The sequence below is a fragment of the Amyelois transitella genome, chromosome 20, assembly GCF_032362555.1.
Source record: "Amyelois transitella isolate CPQ chromosome 20, ilAmyTran1.1, whole genome shotgun sequence".
NCBI classification, from domain to species: domain Eukaryota; kingdom Metazoa; phylum Arthropoda; class Insecta; order Lepidoptera; family Pyralidae; genus Amyelois; species Amyelois transitella.
Window position 1 is genome coordinate 1,623,631 of NC_083523.1, and position 21,621 is coordinate 1,645,251.

At 36.8% G+C, this 21,621-nt stretch overlaps 1 protein-coding gene across 3 annotated transcripts; it reads right to left on the reverse strand.

Annotated features, from left to right (window-relative positions):
• Window positions 1-7,339: 7,339 nt before the first annotated feature.
• LOC132902951 (chitinase A-like) lies at window positions 7,340-20,122 on the reverse strand. 3 transcript variants are annotated; one of them, XM_060950019.1, is made up of 3 exons: window positions 20,101-20,122; window positions 11,463-11,536; window positions 7,340-9,144 (listed from the first exon to the last, which is right to left on the reverse strand). In XM_060950019.1, exons 2-3 carry the CDS (start codon window positions 11,465-11,467, stop codon window positions 7,467-7,469), a joined length of 1,683 nt encoding a protein of 560 aa, XP_060806002.1. In that variant the 5' UTR covers window positions 11,468-11,536; window positions 20,101-20,122; the 3' UTR covers window positions 7,340-7,466. The 3 variants fall into 3 exon arrangements, with proteins under 3 accessions (XP_060806002.1, XP_060806003.1, XP_060806001.1); XM_060950020.1 differs by lacking the exon at window positions 20,101-20,122 and adding an exon at window positions 13,393-13,523 and having other exon boundaries at window positions 11,473-11,536; XM_060950018.1 differs by lacking the exon at window positions 20,101-20,122 and adding an exon at window positions 13,393-13,523.
• Window positions 20,123-21,621: the final 1,499 nt, after the last annotated feature.

Below are 21,621 nucleotides of genomic sequence, written 5' to 3' on the forward strand. Positions count from 1 at the left end.
GGTTCAAAAATTCCAATTAAACTCGCACATTTCATGGCCACAACGCAAGGTTCGTGAACTAGAATCTACTATTGTTTGCAAATAACGATGAGGTTTATCCGGACCAGACCCGTCCAGCATAATATACGGGTATTTTGACAGCTGCTGCATGTTGTGTATGTATGTATGTTTGTTTTTATTTCGCCGATAATTGTTCGGAGATAAGCGAGCGACGAGCGTTTTATGGAATTTGAACTAATTGTTTCATGGCCACAATGAAAATAACAAATATATATCTTTGTTATTTTAAACTTCGTTTGGTTTTCAAACATACATAAAATCTCGCCTTGTCTCGAAGGAGTAGGCAGAGACTACATATTTCTACTTGCAACGATCTCTGCATTCTTCATTCTCTTCATGCAAGCTCGCCAGTTTCGGGTAGGTACTCCTGACCTGACCCTTTGCCAGGACTCCCAGAATTTGATCAAGATACGTTCGTCTAGGCCTTCCCACTCCGACCTTTCCCTCCACACACGTTTTTCAACCCTGACATAAAAAAGGTGATAAAAACTTTCACATTTTGGGTTTGGTAACAGGAATCCCCGTGAAAACACTCCTAACATATAGACGTGACTACATGTACATACATAGATATGGTCACGTCTAAATGCCTTGCGGGGTAGACAGAGCCAACAGTCTTGAAAAGACCGATTGGCCACGTTCAGCTATTTGGCTTAATGATAGAATTGAGATTCAAATAGTGACAGGTTGCTAGCCCATCGCCTAAAAAAGAATCCCATGTTTGTAAGCCTATCCCTTAGTCGCCTTTTACGACATCCATGGGAAAGAGATGGAGTGGTCCTATTCTATTTTGTATTGGTGCCGGGAACCACACGGCACTATATGTACATATGTATTTTTCCTATGACTTCATTCTTCAGTGATTAATTTAAAAAATATAATATCAAAAAGTGTGTGCAAGAGATTTGCCCCGAATTTTAAGACAGGCGATTCCATTATATTTTAAAAAAAAAGCGTCGGTGGTCGAATCGGTAAGATGTCCGGTTAAAATGCATGATGCGCATAAAAGCACAGGTTCGAATCCAACCTCGGTTATGTAGGCAATGACTATTTAAGAAGTTATGTACATTAGTTTGAATACTAACCGATGCTATTACGGTGAGGTAAAACGTTGTGAGGAAACCTGCACATTCCGGCAACTGGATGTGCAAAAACTTTACTCACCCAATCCAGGATCTATGGTCAAAGGCATACCCCGAGCTCCTCTCCAGAACGGTGAGGATGCAACCGGGACTAAATCCAGGAGGTATTATTCTTTCTACTAATATTTCAAATGCGGAAGTTTCTAAATGGATGTAGGTATGTATGCCAATTCCACTACGCAATTCCACAAGACTGGTAATGATAAAATTGGGTAGACACTGGTAGAATATAATCTGGATTACCACGGTACTTTTATCTTACCATGTATTATTTCCTGAAGGGGTAGGTAAGGTCTATCTTCGTATCTCTAGGACACCCTTGACAAACGCCCTAGTTTCAGAGGTATACCATACATACATTTAATCACGTCTATATCCCTTGCGGGGTAGACAGAGTCAACAGTCTTGAAAAGACTGATAGGCTACGTTTAGCTGTTTGGCTTAATGATAGAATTGAGTTCAAATAATGACAGATTGCATCGCCCAAATCCTAAGTTTATAAGCCTATCCCTTAGTTGGCTTGATCGACATCCATAGAAAAGAGATGGAGTGGTCCTATTCTTTTTCCTATTGGTGCCGGGAACCACACGGCACATAGTATACAATACATTGCAAATAAATACTTTTTGCGAGGCCAAAGCACATCCTACTACTATTATAAAGGCGAAAGTTTGTATGGATGTTTGTTACTCTTTCACGCAAAAACTACTAAACCGATAACGATGAAATTTGGTATGTAGGTAGCTGAAGACCTAGAATAACATATAGGCTACTTTTTATCCCGGAGTTACCGCGGGATTGATAGGGTTTCCATGCGGACGAAGTCGCGGGCGGCCTCTAGTATTATATAAAATGCCTTTCCAAATTCTTCGTTATATGAGTTATTCCTCCATCAAATTTCACCGAATTCGATTCAGTGCCATCTATCGGACGTGCGTTGACAAATATGTCAGTCAGTCAACGTTGTCCATTTCTGAATACAATTTTACGAACATCAAAGGTGTATGTCATGTCTGAAAGTCGTCCCACAAAGTGGTCTTACGAAGCTCGGGGCGAAGCTCGTAATGACAAAGCTTTGATCCCATTTCAGACGTGGGATCATGTTTTTACACAAAATACTAGCGTTTTATTATATAAGGCTGTCCGCACAATATGATCGTGCTGTACATACATATATTTTTTATTTATACACTAATTTATTAAGTTGGCAATACATTTTTTAGTATACTGAACATTTGTATGAAAGAGTAGCGTTTATGAGTATTTGCTATTTGATACAGATACCACATCGTCTAGGTATTCCCACTCCGACCTTTCCCTCCACACTCTCCTTGTATATCTGCTTAGTCAACCTGCTTTCATTCATCCTCTCCACATGAGCGAACCATCTTAACATACCCTTTTCTATTCCTGTAACTACATCTTCTTTCACATCACAACATTCCCTTATCACGTATCTTGATCAAATTAAGGACGTCCTGATTAAGGGGTCAGGTCAAATGTACCCGAAACCGCCGAGCTTGCATGAAGAGAGTTATGAATGTGGATGAAGCGAAGGAAGTATGCAGAGATCGTGGCAAGTGGAAAGAGGTAGTCTCTGCTTACCCCTCCGGGAAAGAGGCGTGATTTTACGTATGTATGTATGTACCACATCGTCGCTATATATCCCGAGCTAGTTTGAATGATTAGGTGCCATTGATCTGCTTTAGGTGGATGACGATGTTATTAATGTGTGATATAAGGTGTTCTATTGTGACTTCGCATTTCGACAGGACGTAAAAATTGTATGGTTCTAATTTCTTGTTGAGGCACGCACATCATTATATCAATGTTTTCTCTCGTCCACATTCTATTCTAAATTTAAATAATTGTGAAGTTGACGTTGTTGAAGAAAATGCTGCGGTGCAGTTTGTTACCGCTTCTTCTGCACTGACGCCTTGGAAGCGGCAGTAAACTTAGTTTTAAGTAGTTTATTTGACGTCAACCAATGTTGTGAAACCAAACATTTTGACAATTATTAAGCGATATGAAGTATACTATAATAATGAATAAAAAAAATAATTTGAATATATATTTTTCTTGGCTCTTATGAAAGATTGGGCAGATTTGGAGGAGATGGTAGACGTCCTGAGGAGTCTCGTAGTCACAAGGACAACGAACGTCCTCAGTTATTTTGGATTTGTTCAGATAAGTATGATTTTTCAATTTCAGATTTCAGATTTCTCAATGAATGAATGAATGAATGGATGATTGAATGAATGAATGATTTATTTTGCATTGAATGAGTCATAATACAGTTTTGTGATTACCATCCTGCATATATATACGTAGCGGATTTACCTGCAGGCTGAGTAGGCTGAAGCTTAGGGCGATTTTGAGGGGGCGTCAATATCGAATCCATATTTTTTTGTTTTTTAACATACATACATACATATGGTCACGTCCATATCCCATGCGAGGTAGACAGAGCCAACAGTCTTGAAGACTAAATGGCCACGTTCAGCTATTTGGCTTAATGATAGAATTGAGATTCAAATAGTGACAGGTTGCTAGCCCATCGCCTAAAAGAAGAATCCCAAGTTTATAAGCCTATCCCTTAGTCGCCTTTTACGACATCCATGGGAAAGAGATGGAGTGGTCCTATTCTTTTTGTATTGGTGCCGGGAACCACACGGCACACGGCATTGTTTTTTAATTATAATAAAATTTGACATTTGACCTCCACTTTATTTTCTCCGTGGGAGGTATCGAAATGCAGAGATCACAAGGGGCGGGAAAATTTGAACAGCCTACTGGCGGCAAACGTGTAAAACTGCCACTGTCTATATCACTTGCGAGGTAGACAGAGCCAACAGTCTTGAAAAGACAAAGGCCGCGTTCACCTTTATGGCTTGATGATGGAATTGAGATACAAATAGTGACAGGTTGCTAGCCTGTAAGAGAAATCCAATGTTTATAAGCCTATCCCTCAGTCGCCTTTTACGACATCCATGGAAAAGATATGGAGTTGTTCGTTTCAAAAGTGCCGGTAACCACACGGCACCATGACCATGTCGTGTTAGTTGGTTATTTACCATAACATTCTTATGGTTATTCTCAAACTCAAAAAATTACATTTGGTAATAACATTCTTAAGTTTCTTCCTGATTTATTTAGAATAGATATACCTACTTAGATGATTCCTTTTCAATTCCAATTTCAACGCAGACGAAGTTGCGGGTACTACGTAATGTCTATATTATATCGTATTATATTTTATCGTTCACGACAATCTTAACCATCACTCTTTCCTTTTCTTTGTTTTGAAGTAAACGACTCAAAAATTACTATAATTAAGTAATCCTATGACATTTCCTTGAAATATTATGAGCATACATACATACATACATATGGTCACGTCTATATCCCTTGCTGGGTAGAGAGAGCCAACAGTCTTGAAAAGACTGAATGGCCACGTTCAGCTATTTGGCTTAACGATAGAATTGAAATTCAACTAGTGACCATGGGAAAGAGATGGAGTGGTCCTAGTCTTTTTTTGTATTGGTGCCGGGAGCCACACGGCACCAATACAAAAAAATATATATATTTATATATATGCATATTATGGGCATGCGTAATAAATTTGTTTTCACATGTTTACTTATTCATTGTGGGTAACTAATCTTCTTTATTTATATTTTATTATTTATCTATACAAATATTATAAAGCTGATAGTCCAAGATCCCAGAGCCGTAAGACACAACTTATTTTCTAAAGAATGGATCTTTCGATTCTCAGAAGTCTTTCATGTACTTTTAATACCTGCATGTTTGTGAGACTTGCCCGGTGACACCTGCGCAGGTACCAGGCGAGAAAGGTAACTAAAAATCACAGTTACTTAACTTAAATTTTTATGACTGATTTTTATATATATTTTATAGACTATTACTCTGAAGTCATATCAGAGAAGTCAGACGCTTTCCATGCGCCAAAACTTTTGTCAGACGCTTTAAAGCTCTATCAAAAAAAAATTAACTTAATTTATTTTTAAATGTCTGACTTTTATATATGTTATTCAGATAACTATTACAAAGTTGTATTAAATCAGTCAGACAGTTTGTAATGACCAAACACCCCTTAAACACAAGAATTACTCAGCCTCGAGTATGAGCGCGATAGCACAATGCGCATGCGCGTCAGAGTAAAATATCTAATATTTGAAAAGTACTTACTGTTTTCAATTTCATATTTTTGCATATCTATTCAAATACGATGAAATTTATAATTAAAATAATAATTAATCATTTTTAAAATAATATAATATATTGCATATAAATAGGGGAAAATGATTTTTTTTTTTTTAAATTCTCTATTTGTTTCAGTCAAAATATTAAATGTACAGACAAAATATTTTTACCGTATGATTATATGTAGTATTTTGATTTTCAGTTTTTTTAATAAATACTCAAACAACACAAAAAAAAACATTTTTAATAAAAATTAATAATATCTTGTTATTGTTGGGACTCGAACTCAGACCGCCAACTTCAGTCTCACGCGCTAACCACTGGACCATCGAAGCCGTTGCGGTGGTGTCAAAATTAAAGTAGACTACATACATATGGTCACGTCTATATCCCTTGCGGGGTAGACGGAGCCAACAGTCTTGAAAAGACTAAATGGCCACGTTCAGCTATTTGGCTTAATGATAGAATTGAGATTCAAATAGTGATAGGTTGCTCGCCCATCGCCTAAAAAAGAATCCCAAGTTTGTAAGCCTATCCCTTAGTCGCCTTTCACTTATATTTATAAGTTATAGGTTTACTATAACTATACTATTTTTTAATTGTTTATGATTTTATTTTTACGGAAAATTCTGCCAGCAACGACAATCTAACTGATGATGAGGACGATGACTTGAGTGGACAGTATAGAGATTTAATAAATGATGAAAATTCAAATGATTATTTTGATGATGAAGATGATAAAGAGACAATAAAATAATTATTCAATTGATTAATCATAATTAATTATTTTATTATTGAAATTATTATAATAGATATATTTTTTTAAATAAAATAAAAATCATTCTTTTTGAAAGGCTATTGCTACAAAAAAAATCATTTTCCCCTATTTATATGCAATATATTATATAATTTTAAAAATGATTAATTATTATTTTAATTATAAATTTCATCGTATTTGAATAGATATGCAAAAATATGAAATTGAAAACAGTAAGTACTTTTTAAATATTAGATATTTTACTCTGACGCGCATGCGCATTGTGCTATCGCGCTCATACTCGAGGCCGAGTAATTCTTGTGTTTAAGGGGTGTTTGGTCATTACAAACTGTCTGACTGATTTAATACAACTTCGTAATAGTTATCTGAATAACATATATAAAAGTCAGACATTTAAAAATAAATTAAGTTAATTTTTTTTTGATAGAGCTTTAAAGCGTCTGACAAAAGTTTTGGCGCATGGAAAGCGTCTGACTTCTCTGATATGACTTCAGAGTAATAGTCTATGAAATATATATAAAAATCAGTCATTAAAATTTAAGTTAAGTAACTGTGATTTTTAGTTACCTTTCTCGCCTGGTACCTGCGCAGGTGTCACCGGGCAAGTCTCACAAACATGCAGGTATTAAAAGTACATGAAAGACTACTGAGAATCGAAAGATCCATTCTTTAGAAAATAAGTTGTGTCTTACGGCTCTGGGATCTTGCTCTATGAAGAGTTTGTTTGTTTGAACGCGCTAATCTCAGGAACTACTGGTTTGGATTCAAAAATTCTTTTTGTGTTGAATAGACCATTAATCCAGGAAGGCTTTAGGCTGTATAACATCACACTGCAACTATTAGGAGCGAAGAAATAATGGAAAATGTGAAAAAAAAACGGGGAAAATTATTCATCCTTGATACCCAAAATAACTATTCCACGCGGACGAAGTCGCGGGCACAGATAGTTGTATATAAATATTAACAGGCTAAGTCAGCTGGCATACATAATATGCAAATGTATGCCATAGCAACGGTTGCCATGATTTGTTTGGTAAGGAAAAAATATCAGAATTTTATTGTGTCACTTCTGTTTTTACAACCTAATTGAGCATTAAATTATAAAAAATAAACTAAATAAAACAAAAACTCGTTGAGTATCAATTTTTAATCGTCATCACGACTTACCTTACTTCGATTTACATTAAATTCACTGACACATTCATACAATCATTTGAGACCATTAGACTAACACTTAAAATTACGATCACATTTGCACATCACGAACTATTCCCTAGGCCCATATTCATTGCATTGAGTATATCGCCATTGTCCGCATCTATTTCCCAAGCGAATAGACCACCTAACTTATTACTTCTCACATACTTCCCCTTCTCGATGACTGATCTGGCATCATCGTAAGTTATCAAGTCTCCAGTCGCTGGCCTGAAAACGTAAGGCGCTTGGGCGACGTTGTCGTAATGGTACTCCCATTTGCCTTGAGCTATCTCATTAGCAATGTCTCTATAATCAACGACACCATCTTGCCAAGAACCTTTGCAGGGACCTGTGGCATTACCAGTAAATGGATTGTTGTCTGTGTAGTTCTGAACTCCTGTCCAACCACGGCCGTACATAGCTACGCCAACTATTATCTTCTTCGGGTTGACGCCCTGAGCTAACAGGTATTTAACTCCGAAATCTGTCGTGTAAGTCTCCTTTGGTTTCCACGCAGGCGCGTACAGTGATGTCTGGTGGCCCAAAGTGTCATTAGACCAGGCTCCTTTGAAGTCATAACTCATGAAGAAAATGTGATCCATGTATTTCTGGGCTTCTTTGTAGTTCACCACTTGGATTTTGTCCCAACCGGCGCTGATGGCTGAAGTCAACTCATATTTCTTTCCAGTTTCAGCTGACAGCTCATTCAACATCTCACGAAGTTCTTTCATAAGCGACACGTATACATCACCATCCTTGGGACTGCCAAGGTTAGGGTTGGCACCTTTGCCGCCAGGGAACTCCCAGTCGATGTCAACACCGTCGAAGAACTTCCAGGTCTCAAGGAAGTCCTTCACTGAAGCTACAAATCGGTCTCTCTTAGACTTGTCAGTGAAGAAGAAGAAGGGATCAGCCAAAGTCCACCCACCGATGGAAGGCAAGATTTTCATGTCGGGTTTAGCTTGTTTCAACATCATCAACTGTCCAAAGTTGCCTTTGTAAGGTTCGTTCCATGAAGACAATCCCTTCTGTGGTTTCTGGAGAGCGGCCCACGGGTCGTGAATCGAAACCTTGAAGTCTTCCCGGCCACTGCACGATCGTTGCAAAGCTTGGAAACTGCCTTCGATTTCCTTCAAACTGTCGTTGATTCCATCACCTCCACAAATTGGGATGAATCCGTACAGCAAATGGGTCAAATTCGGGATTGGCACACGGTCAACTGGGAACTTCCTCGGATATACACCCCACTCGACGAAATATGCCCCCACCACTTTACCAGACGTCTGCTTGAATGGTTTATTTCTTTCTCCGATTGAAAAGTCTAGCGGTGGGAGATGGCTGCCGTCAGTATCGGCCACTACAATTTCTGTCGGATCACTGGCGCTGCACCCATCAGCATTGCAGAGTTCCACTGTCATTTGGTAACGTCCCCCCTTCTTAACTTTGAAGGTAGCCGAGCCTGAAGCGCCGCCATTGCCGGACCAGAACTCCTTCCCATTAAGCAGCACCCTCGACTTATCAGCGGGATCCCCAGACCAGACGTTCCACGTTACTGAGACATCAGCGGCATCCTTCTTCTTGACTAATTGGTTGTAAGCTGTTGCTGCTTGGTTCACTTCTATGATGGCGAATGTTCGTTCTCCCCAGCCGAGGTTAGGCTTTCCGGGGGGCGCGGACTGGACCAGAGCAATCAGCAATGCTGCGACGACCACCGCAATCGTTTGGAGCCCCATACCGGTTCTAAAAATAAAAATATCGTTTAACGTACGTCACATGAGAGCTGTGAGACCAAACTGGAGATGCATCCACAGTGTTATCTTTTATATAGCGTGGGTTGTAGGCCAACCGCTAGGGGCCCGTATGGTTCAGATTCCGACGGCTGTATATTCAAGCTTATAAAAATCATTAGCACAGATATTTATCCCGGTTAAAACCGGTCAAGGTGAAAATGTCTAATTGTTTTTTGATTGTTTTGTAAAGTTTTGCCAAGATTAGTGAGTCACTGATACTGATTCGTTAGATAAGAGCAATGTCTTCGAAGAGTAGATGTGGAGTTTTGCTACGGCAATAACAAGATCATATAACTTAGATAATACCTATTTTTTGGTTCTATTGAAAAAGTTCTAGACTTCAGGCCAGCCTCTTTGATATTGTCTCACGATGTTCAATAACGTAAACAAGAACCCTAAACAATAATAATAATTTAAATAATACATGATGAAAGCTTACAAACTTTGAACAAATGGAAAAAATATAACACTATTTACCTAAAACCAGTAATTTAAAGAACTGAAAGTGCTTATAAATATCGAATCTAAATTTGATTATTTTAACGCGACGGGTTATGCTGATTAAGCTAATTTTATTCGTGTTTGAAATTAAATTAATGGTTAAATCAACAGAATGAAAGTGAGAAAGGCTATCTAACGAGTTCATTTGAAACTAGCTCCTGTTTTTTTTTCTTAAAGTTAAGTTAAACAAGCACACACATTAGGTCTTTACCTTAAGCAAATGGTACAAGATTTACATGCCCTAAGGGATAGACAGAGCCATCACTAGGACTTGAAGGCACTTTGAGCTGTATGGCTAAATCATGGTCATCATGAGATTCCAATAATTTCAGAAAATAATCTTAACTTTATTATCCTATCAGTTAATTGTCTTTTACAATATGCGCGGGTAAGGATCATCTAGTTTTTACACACAACGATTTACTTCACTCTTTATAATGTTTTTTCGATTATATGTATAGCGGTGAAAATTATATTTTTTTCGTCAAAATAAACACTTTCTCATTAAATATGGATCTCTTCTTTGTGGTTTCATTTGGGTTAAGGCTCTGATGAATCAGCTGTTAACACCTTTCCTTTCAATTTGTGGTTTTCATTGTATTAATTTGAATAATCATACATAATGTTTGTGTGAAATGGAGAAGTGTCTGACTTTATCAAGTACAGATGGGAACAAACATAAACAAAAGAATTAATATTTTGTTTAGAAAACTCCTCTGTTACTGAGTGTCTGATAGATAACGCCCAGTTGAACTTTTAGCGTTCCAGTAAGAATCCAGGGAGCGAAATATTTCCTGAAATTCACACGGGAACAGGAATAAATGGACGCGTGGCGACATCACTAACGTCACAAACCATCCGTCAATCATAGCGAAGAATATGACGCGCAAAGTCTACATCGCGCAAGTAAAGATTTCACGGATTGGAACATAAATACGCCCTCCGACTAAACATCGTCGGAGCCGCGGCTAGCCTGGCGGCCTATGCATATATCACGTCCTTATTCCTTACGGGGAGACAGAGCTACAATACCAAAAGCACTGAAAGGCCGCATTCAGATGAGAAAGATGAGATTCAAAGAAGAAATAACAGTAACAACATCATATTAACTCAATAAAACCTAATAATATAAACAAAAATTGAGCAAAAAAATATACTCATTTCAATAATTAAGCCGTACAGTTGAAAATGAGACCTAATAATAAAGCCTAAGACCTATTAGATGTCATTAGATGCCTACGCTAATATGGAATATTGGTTAACGGTAAATTTAATTAATTCAGCCAACAATATACAATTAATTTGTGTTGGCTTTGATTAATTTCTAGTTTGGTTCATCCCATTTGATGTACAGATGTGAACAGATACAATAGATTACTTCGGGGAACAAGTTTAAGCAGCACGTAATACCGCAAACACGGGACATTCCATTACCTATAGGTTTTTGGTTAAAAAATTATCTACGTTAAAATTGTGCCGTGTGGTTCCCGGCACCAATACAAAAAAGAATAGGACCACTCCATCTCATTCCCGTGGATGTCGTAAAAGGCGACTAAGGGATAGGCTTACAAACTTGGGATTCTTTATTTAGGCGAATGGCTAGCAACCTGTCACTATTTGAATCTCAATTCTATCATTAAGCCAAACAGCTGAACGTGGCCATTCAGTCTTTTTAAAACTGTTGGCTCTGTCTACCCCGTAATGGATATAGACGTGACCATATGTATGTATGTATGTTGATCAAAAAATGAAATAAATATTTGATACCTCATTGTACCGTCAACTGAAGAAAATCAGACAAAATTTTGTCTTTGTTGGCCAACCTCCAAAAATGGGGCGTTCTGGAAAGTAAAAAGTGTTAATTAATTATAATCATTTAGCGGCACCTACAACAGAATACAGGTTTTTTGCAGATCCCACGAGATAATTTGCAGGAATTAAAAGCACCCTATGTGAGACTCTTAACTAGTAGTTCAGTAGATAACGTACAAGAGAATACTGGTTTCTTGCAAATACCACGAGAACTATAGTTTTTTCAGGAATTAAAAGCAACCTATGTCCTTACTGAGACTCTTAACTAGTAGTTCAGTAGATAACGCGCGAAGAGACAACAAACAAACGAATAAATTTACTTTGGCATTTTTAATAATAGCTGGGATTAATAGAGATAACTATTTATTACTAAACTTGGTAATAAATCCAATCCAAAATTCATTTTAAAACTGAAATTAGATTTATAATCAAGTCTTTATTCCTTGCAGGGTAGACAGAGCCAACAGTCTTCAAAAATAAATAAAATGCTACGTTCAGCTGTTTGGCTAAATGTTAGAATTGAGATTCAAATAGTGACAGGTAGCTAGCTAATCGCCAAAAAGAAGAATCCCAAATATAGATGACATCCCTTAGTCGCCTTTTACGACATCCATGGGAAAGAGATGGAGTGGTCCTATTCTTTTGGTGCTGGGAACGTTGGTACTCATCAAAATCTAAAAATTTAAGTTCCATAAGTCCTGTAAAATTAAAAATTTAAGTTTATATCTAGTGTATAGTGATTGAGGCTAGCACAATCTTCGTATATTTAGCTATATTAATTACGCCACGAGGTGATTAAATATAATTAATTCCAACAACTAATTGACGATATTGCTTCCAAACTATCAGTACGTAGTGGCCCTCGAAATTATTCCGATCATAATGAATGGTAAATTTCAGTCAATTATTTAGTGAATTTCCTGTGTTATTTGGACTTACTACCTGTAAGTCCAAATAACTAAATATGTACATATACAATCACCTCTATATCCCTTGCGGGGTAGACAGAGCCAACAGTCTTGTAAAGACTGATGGGCCACGTTCAGCTATTTGGCTTTAAGATAGAATCGAGATTCAAATAGTGACAGGTTGCTAGCCCATCGCCTAAAAGAGGAATCCCAAGTTTATAAGCCTATCCCTTTGTCGCCTTTTACGACATCCATGGGAAAGAGATAGAGTGGTCCTATTATTTTTTGTAATGGTGCCAGGAACCACACGGCACTATGTAGGTATCGGTAATACCTATATATTTGAACCTTTTGGGGTAGAAACTCTGGGACCGTGGGGCCTATCTGCCCATCAGCTTTTCCGTCAATTGTCGAAAAAGCTGATTGAGGTATCTCGTGACCTGAAGGGCTGGAAATTATCTGGCTCAGAGAATCAATGACAATGCTGCCAGCCTTCTGAGCACATTCCCGCATGTTGATGCTATGTATGGACTGTACAATTTGTTAATTAAATTTTAGTTTGTGATCATCTTTTTTCTTTGTTTTTTTATAAGTAGCTTTAATTTAATTTAATTATAATATTTAATAAGAAAAAAAATTGTATTGATTTAAATAAAAGCACTGATAATAATTAGTTCATATACTCACATTTAATAAAACAACACTTACTACCTGAATAAATATTTCTTACTCCTCCTGGGGTGAATCCCGGTTACATCCTCAACTCTACGGAAAAGAACCCGGGGTGCGCCTTTGACCACGATCCTGTGTTCAGTAACTCAGGTTTCATGACGCTATGACTCCCGTCTGACCTCCGCAACCGTTGCAGGGGAACCCTGCCCGTATTGAATTTAGTAACGATGCCTCGCCGTAACAGCTTCGGTTAGCACTCAAACTAATGTACGTAACACCAAAAGAGCCATTGGTACACGTCTTACCTTAATAATTTTTCTTTTCTTAATATTTTTATCTATTAATGTTTGTTTACATTGAATGCCCGTCTAACCCACTTTTATTTACTAAAACTCAATTACTAGCTAGTGTTTCCTTATTGTTTTAAGTAGGTTTTGGCAAGCGACCGATTTGATAAGATAATTTTTATCAAGATTAAAAATGTTGATTATATTTATGACTGTTTTAAAGGGATTTTCATATACAGATAACGTAAAACTGTGATTTGTTAAAAAAAACTAGAAGTTTCACTCGGCTTTGCTCGCCAAATAGCGAAAAAAGAACTGGGCGGCCTCTGTGGCGCAAGTGTGCTTTGATCTAAAGTCCTGAGTTTGAATTCCACTCAGGTTTTATACATACATAGATACATATGGTCACGTCTATATCCCTTGCGGAGTAGACAGGTTGCAAGCCCTCCTAAAAAAGAATCCCAAGTTTGTAAGCCTATCCCTTACTCGCCTTTTACGACATCCATGGGAAAGAGATGGAGTTGTCCTATTCTTTTTTGTATTAAAGCCGGGAACCACACGGCACTTTTATAGAGCTAGTATCAAGAAAATTACGAGCCTTATGTTCTATACTTATTCAACATTTCATGAACAAACATAGAACAAAAGGGCACTATAAAAATAACTGTACAAATTTTAGGTTTGAATATGTTGAATATAGCAATTAATGTTGTGGAGATCAGATGCCAAAGTTAACTGTCAAAGAATCTATCAGACAGATCACCAATCAATAAATTTTCAACATGACTTCACCGTGGATCGAACCTGGAACATTGTGAGTCAGAGGCGAAGACGTTTTTCAAGCAGTTTTTGCTGATTCACTAGTCAATTTATTTTTTATGTAATTATATATGTAGATCATAGGAAAAATATTTATATTACACATTTATTTTTGGTTTGTATCAATTCAAGGTATCATATATGAGTCACGTATTCACTGAGTTAGTCATTTTTGGCACACCCCGTATACTAACGCATTGCAATCAAATGATTTATTTATTTTTGTTTACAAAACTTTTGATTAAGATCTTTTCCCTGTTCTCTATCCCGTGAAATTTTGTGAGCATATTGGGATCGGGATTGGGATATCTTTTTCTCATACCCCTTAGTGATAAGGGTTGACCACCCTTAATTTTTTTTTTAACTAGAAATTAATAGGAACAAAGTTTGCGTGGACAGCTAGTAGCATATTAATATATATATATGATGATACATACATACATACATGGTCACGTCTATATCCCTTGCGGGGTAGACAGAGCCAACAGTCTTGAAAAGACTGATAGGCCACGTTCAGCTTTTTGGCTTAATGATAGAATTGAGATTCAAATAGTGACAGGTTGCTAGCCCATCGCTTTAAAAAGAATCCCAAATTTGTAAGCCTATCCCTTAGTCGCCTTTTACGACATCCATGGGAAAGAGATGGAGTGGTCCTATTCTTTTTATTATTGCTGCCCGGAACCACACGGCATTATGATGAAACACAAATTGTAAATACCTATGTTCAAACAAGAGATGCAAAAAGTAGGTCTGTGCCAATATTTAACCATATATGTATATACAAATATTATCTTAACTTTCATTTGTAATCCGAGATTTTTGGGGCACGATAGAGACAGATACATCTTCAAAACAATATTAACCCAGTATCAGTAATAGCCTACTTGAAATTCCGACGAATCCAAAGTTCAAATCTATCGGGAACGCGATAAATAAGGCTTGTGGCACGACACAGAATGCATTATTTGCATACAATGAACGAAGGACCTTTTTTCAAGTTCGTGCCAATGACCCGAGCGACGAGGCGATGCAAAATATTAGGGCGGATACATACGGTACAGGATAAAACGATTCCGATCAAAAAAATATTTGAAATAAAATCTTATTTTAATTAATTTTGCCGTGTGGTTCCCGGCAATAATGTAAAAAAGAATGGGACCACTCCATCTCTTTCCTGTGGATATCGTAAAGTACGACCAAGGGATTGGCTTTAATACTTATGATTCTTTTTATAGGCGATGAATGATCATTTTGTTTTCATTTTTATTTTCCTCAGTTCAACAAATAAATTAAATATTTTACCGGGACGAAATTTCCTTATCTAACATGAGACCTAATACTTTTAATCAATAATTTCATTCATTCATTCTTATCATTCTTTTAATAAATATTTCCATGTAAATTAATCTACTTTTGAGGCCTTGACCCGATCTAGTTTACACTAATCGTCGGAGTGTGAAACTATTTATAATCGATTCAAATTAATGTTATATTTTAATGATGATTATTTTAACATTTTAAGAGCGAGAGCGTCCTAATTGTAACAAAAAAAAATACGATAAAAGTGATTTCTTTTTACATTAATATTTTAAGATAAATTATAAAAACATCTGTATTTTCAAGACTGTTGGCTCTGTCTTCCCCGCGAGGGATATAGACGTGACTATATGTATGTATATATGTAGCCTGATTAGGTATGCAAGTTTCTTTAAAATATATTCTCTCACAACACGTATATAACACAAAATGAATCATAGATCGGGATTCGAACCTAGCCTTATCTAGCCCGGGTACCTTAACGAATATGCTATTGAGTCGGGTACTTTAACCACTCGACCACAAACAAAAATAATAGTCTCTAGCATTTTAAACACTTATAAACTTCTACTTTCAGCCTTTGAGATATATGCTGTAATAATATTAAATTTCATCCAAATCTGTTTAGTACTGTTGCGTGAAAGAGAGATCATAAACATGTAAACTTTTCTATTTATAATATCAGTTTAGTATATGATTAGTAATTTAATATAAAAATTATCTATACATATAATAAATCTGTAGAAAGGTCAATTCTGTACATTGAAAACATTGAAAAAATAAATAGCAGGGGGTGTTACTGGATCGATACCAAACACAAAAATGTGATTAAAAAAATTTTTGTCTGTCTGTCTGTATGTTCAGGCATCACGTGAAAACTAACGGTTCGATTTTGATAAAACTTGGTATAATTATACCTTATTATCCTAGGCGTAAAATAGGATACTTTTTATCCCGAAAAAATACGAAGAAAAAAAAATCTTAATTTTTCAGTTTATCCATAGACGTTGTTCTGTAGAACCGCGAACACACGTTGCGTTACCCGCAGTGAATTTAGCGCCGTAACCTGTAGCGCCTAAAGTCGGCTTTGGCTTGAACCGTTTGCTGCACAAGCGGGCCGCTACTAATTACTATGAAAAAAATACTACATAGCTACATTAATTCCCATCAAGCTGAAAATGAGTATAATTATTTAAAACACAATCAAAAGCATTATTTCAAAATTCCCCATGATTCCGGTTTAAGGAAAAAAATTTACTCACGGTCAAAGGTAAAAAATGGGTGTATCGCAATTTTCTATAAACGGTAAGTTTTTCAAATCGGAAAATTACCTCAGACATAAATTGAAGATCATAAAGTTATCTATAAAAAAGGTATCAATAATTTTTTTCAACAAAGCTACCGTTTCTGTGATATAACGATGCAAAAAGTTGCAAGCGTCATAATATGCATCCGTTTCCTTGCCACCTCTGAGGTAGTGTACTATTAGCGCGTTTTTTTTTTACATTTTTATTATTAAACTTGAAAAAGTCTGAAATAGGTTAGAATAAACACGTGTTTTCACTACGCAGTGGCACTCAAGACTAACTTTCGTACTTATTATTTAAAAAAAAAATAGAATAACCCTAAGTGAAGAAAATCATCTTAGGACAATAATAGAGGTTACAATTATCAAATTCAATGCAATAATCAAATTAAAACTAAAACTACTTATAAAAAGAAAGAAAAAAGATGACTACAAACTAAAATTTAATTTATAAATTGTACAGTCCTTGCATAGCATCAACATGCGGGAATGTGCCCAGAAGGCTGGCAGCATTGCCAATTCGAATGGCAATGCTGATTCTCTGAGCCAGATAATTTCCAGCCCTCCGGTCAAGATATACCTCAATTAGCTTTTTCGACAATTGTCGGAAAAGCTGATGGGCTGATAGGCCCCCCGGTCCCAGAGTTTCTACCCCAAAAGGTTCAAAAGTATAGATATTACCGATAACTACATACATACATACATAAAATCACGCCTCTTTCCCGGAGGGGTAGGCAGAGACTACCTCTTTCCACTTGCCACGATCCCTGCATACTTCCTTTGCTTCATCTACATTCATAACTCTCTTCATGCAAGCTCGGCGGTTTCAGGTACTTTTGACCTGACCCTTTACCAGGACGTCCTTAATTTGATCAAGATATGTTCGTCTAGGTCTTCCCACCCCGACCTTTCCCTCCACACTCTCCATGTATATCTGCTTAGTCAACCTGTTTTCATTCATCCTCTCCACATGACCGAACCATCCCAACATACCCTTTTCTATTCCTGTAACTACATCTTCTTTCACATCACAACATTCCCTTATCACACTGTTCCTTATCCGGTCACTCAATTTCACACCCAACATACTCCTTAACGCTCTCATTTCCACTGCATTTATTCTGCTTTCGTGCTTCTTTTGCCATACCCAACTTTCACTCCCATACATTAATGTCGGGACCAACACGCCCCTGTGCACAGCCAGTCGAGCCTTTTTGGATAGTTTCTGACTGCTCATAAAGGCATGCAAAGCTCCATTCACCATGTTCCCCGCGTTCACTCTCCTTTCAATATCACTATCACACTTGCCATCTGATGTAAACTTTGATCCCGATAACTATATATTTGCGCCTTTTGAGGTTTTTTGCCTCATTTGAAGCAAAACGGCCTTAGATTTAGTAACCTGAAGATGAGACGGTGCAAGTGTGTCGACACAAGTAGCATCCCACACCAAAGACCGCCCCAATCTCCAGGGTACCAAAGTCATACCATCCGGTCTCTTGGCATCATCCCGAGCCTGACCGTTTGGTTCTAGGAGGATTATATCATTTAGGGCGGCATGGCGCCCTAAACGGCCGGCACTCCTAGGGCATGAGAGGCCGTGGTGTCCATAGCCGACAACGGTATCCCCGCAAGGACAACTATTATTAAAGACTAACGGTATTTCATGTGTTGAGCATTCTGAGATAAAGCAGCTATACGACCCTAGCCACGTACACAATTACACAGAGAGACAGATGTTGTCTCAAGGTTTCACTACAGTATAAATGAAGGGACTGGGTTTCATTATACTTATGTATATTTTATATTTTGAATTCAAGTTAAAATTACCGACAGAACAATATTTTTACTTATATTACTGCTACATAGAGTATATACGAGACGTGCTTATGCATATTATGACGCTTGCAACTTTTTGCATCGTAATATCTCAGAAACGGTAGCATTATTGAAAAAAAAATATACATACATATGGTCACGTCTATATCCCTTGCGGGGTAGACAGAGCCAACAGTCTTGAAAAGACTGAATGGCCACGTTCAGCTATTTGGCTTAATGATAGAACCGAGATTCAAATAGTGACAGGTTGCTAGCCCATCGCCTAAAAGAGAATTCCTAAGTTTATAAGCCTATCCCTTAGTCGCCTTTTACGACATCCATGGGAAAGAGATGGAGTGGTCCTATTCTTTTTTGTAATAGTGCCGGGAACCACACGGCACTTGCAACGGCAAAAAAAAATATTGATTCCTTTTTATAGATATCTTTATGATCTACAATCTATGTCTGAGGTAATTTTCCTATAAAACTTACCGTTTTTTTGACCTTGGGTAATTTTTTTCCTTAAACCGGAATCATGGGGAATTTTGAAATAATGCTTTTGATTGTGTTTTAAACAATTATACTCATTTTCAGCTTGCTGGGAATTAATGTAGCTTCATTCCTATTTTTTGGTCTAAATTGACCGGACTGAAAATAAAATGGAGAAATAAACCATCTACGCGAAGACCGACATCCGCGCGGACGGAGTCGCGGGGGAAAGCTAGTAACATTAAATATAACTTATATTTTTTGTTATAATTTTTATTATCGTTTGTAACTGGCCTATATAAAAATCGCACTGCATAATTTGCCGTCGACAAATGTATACCAACACAACAATAACACCGTTATCAACATAATGTCACCATCGATCACACATAACGGTTATCATTAAAATAGCTGTTAATACTGCTCTAAATAACGAGTCACATCACTATTGTGCCAATAACAGGGCCGGAACAAAAATTAATACAATTTTTCAGTTATTGTTTTTAATAAATTATTTCTTTTTTTTTTTGGTTGATGGAATCATGGTACTTTACTTATATTATCTAGAACATATTTTTTTAGGCTAATATTTTTTGAAATTTGTTTAGTAAAATAAGTTAGTTAATGAGAATGATAAAGTAGCAACAAAATATCAATAAACTGCCTACTTAATATTTTGAGGTCAACGTACTCACTTATCAGCGATCGTTTACCATTTTATGCATCTCGACATTAATTGGGATATCGTTATATTTAACTCTGTAACTTTTCAACATGCATATAGAGTATAAATTCGAAAAACGTAAAAAAAATCCTCCGATTTCAACTTTTAAAGGGACGCGTAACGGTATATTACTGTAATACGATGTTCCATTTTCGAATCTCGTTCGAAAACCGATTGTATCCGAAACACTTCGGAGAAATTACACAGTTCGTAATTCAAAATTGGAGTAGTGTTGTGTACACAAATAACGCACCCTGTTATTTCGCGTACCGGCGCGCACATGCGTCGGCGCTGGCTCTCCCGATACTAATGTTAGTATACAATAGTTCAATCCAGGAAAACCTCAGTCGTTTCGCTCAAGGGCCCACATTCGTATGGAAGGCGCGTCGCAAACGCATTTCGGCACGTCCCTACATGAATAGTGGATTTGTACGTGACCGAAGAGTTACATCTGCGGTTCATCGCTCGCCATTTTGTTTATTAAGTTTGTCAGGGCAAATTGATGATCGCCAAGTAAATCAGTTTTTCATATTTACAACTTTAACTACTTATTAATTAGTTCTTTTATTGTTTGACTGGAAGAGATCTCTTCGTGAGATAAGTCCGCCAATTAATTTAATGAATATATCTGAACAGTAAAATTATAACAAAATTATTTCGAGAAGTGTGAAGAGTAACAAAAATAAAGTTACTTACTTTCGCATTTATAAATTTAAGTAAGGATTATTGGCTACGTCTGTTAAATAACTTGACCTACTGGATTTAACATCCATTGCGTGTCGATCACTCGACCAAGACAATGACTAGTTTGCAACAACGCGATGCATAAAAAAAAACGTGCAGTATATATCATACATTATGTGCCCAGAACTTAAATTCACCTATCCGTTTATACACAGACTTGCTTTTGCACGGAGCTCTAGTAAAAAATACAGTCTTTTTAAAGATTCCGTCTCGAAGTTCTGTTCCATACATATGGTCACATCTATATCCCTTGCGGAGTAGACAGAGCCAACAGTCTTGAAAAGACTGAATCACATCGTTCTGCTTGCCAAAATCCCTGACGCCGTAGCATGACACGCGCGACGCCGTTTTTATCGCGCGAAAAACTCTCGCTGTCCCTTTCACATCATAATGAAAAGCGAAGCGATAGTTTTCCGCGCGACAAACTATGACTATCGTTGAATAACGATTAAAAAATTCTTGGAATTCCTACCTCACAGGTGTTGCGGAAATGTCTGTCCATTTGTGCATTTATAAAAGAAGTCTGACTTTTTGTTTCTTTATTATGTAACTATTATATATATATATATATATATAATATATTAAATATATATTTGCCTCACTATGTAGTGATGACATACAAAAAATAACATATCATCGTATTCATACGTATTCATACAGTTATATTCTTCAAAGTTACGAATCACATCGATTCACAGAATAGCTTTGTATCGATTGTTATTGTAATGTGGTCACAATGTGTGTCAAACCACGCGTTCGCTGTCAACCGGCCATTGTTCTTGTCGATAATTACGATAACAATCGAGGTAATTGCTAACGACATATGGTTTTCGATGTTTTTTATTCGATTAGAATTTCAAGTATAGAACTTGTCAATTAAGGGCTTTATGGGCTATAAATATATGTAATTATATGAAAATTACTTTTATTTTTGGAATTTTCTATCATAAAGCCAAAGATTTGCCGTGTGGTTTCCGCCACCGATAAAAAAAGGATAGGACTACTCCATTTCTTTCATATGGGTGTTGTA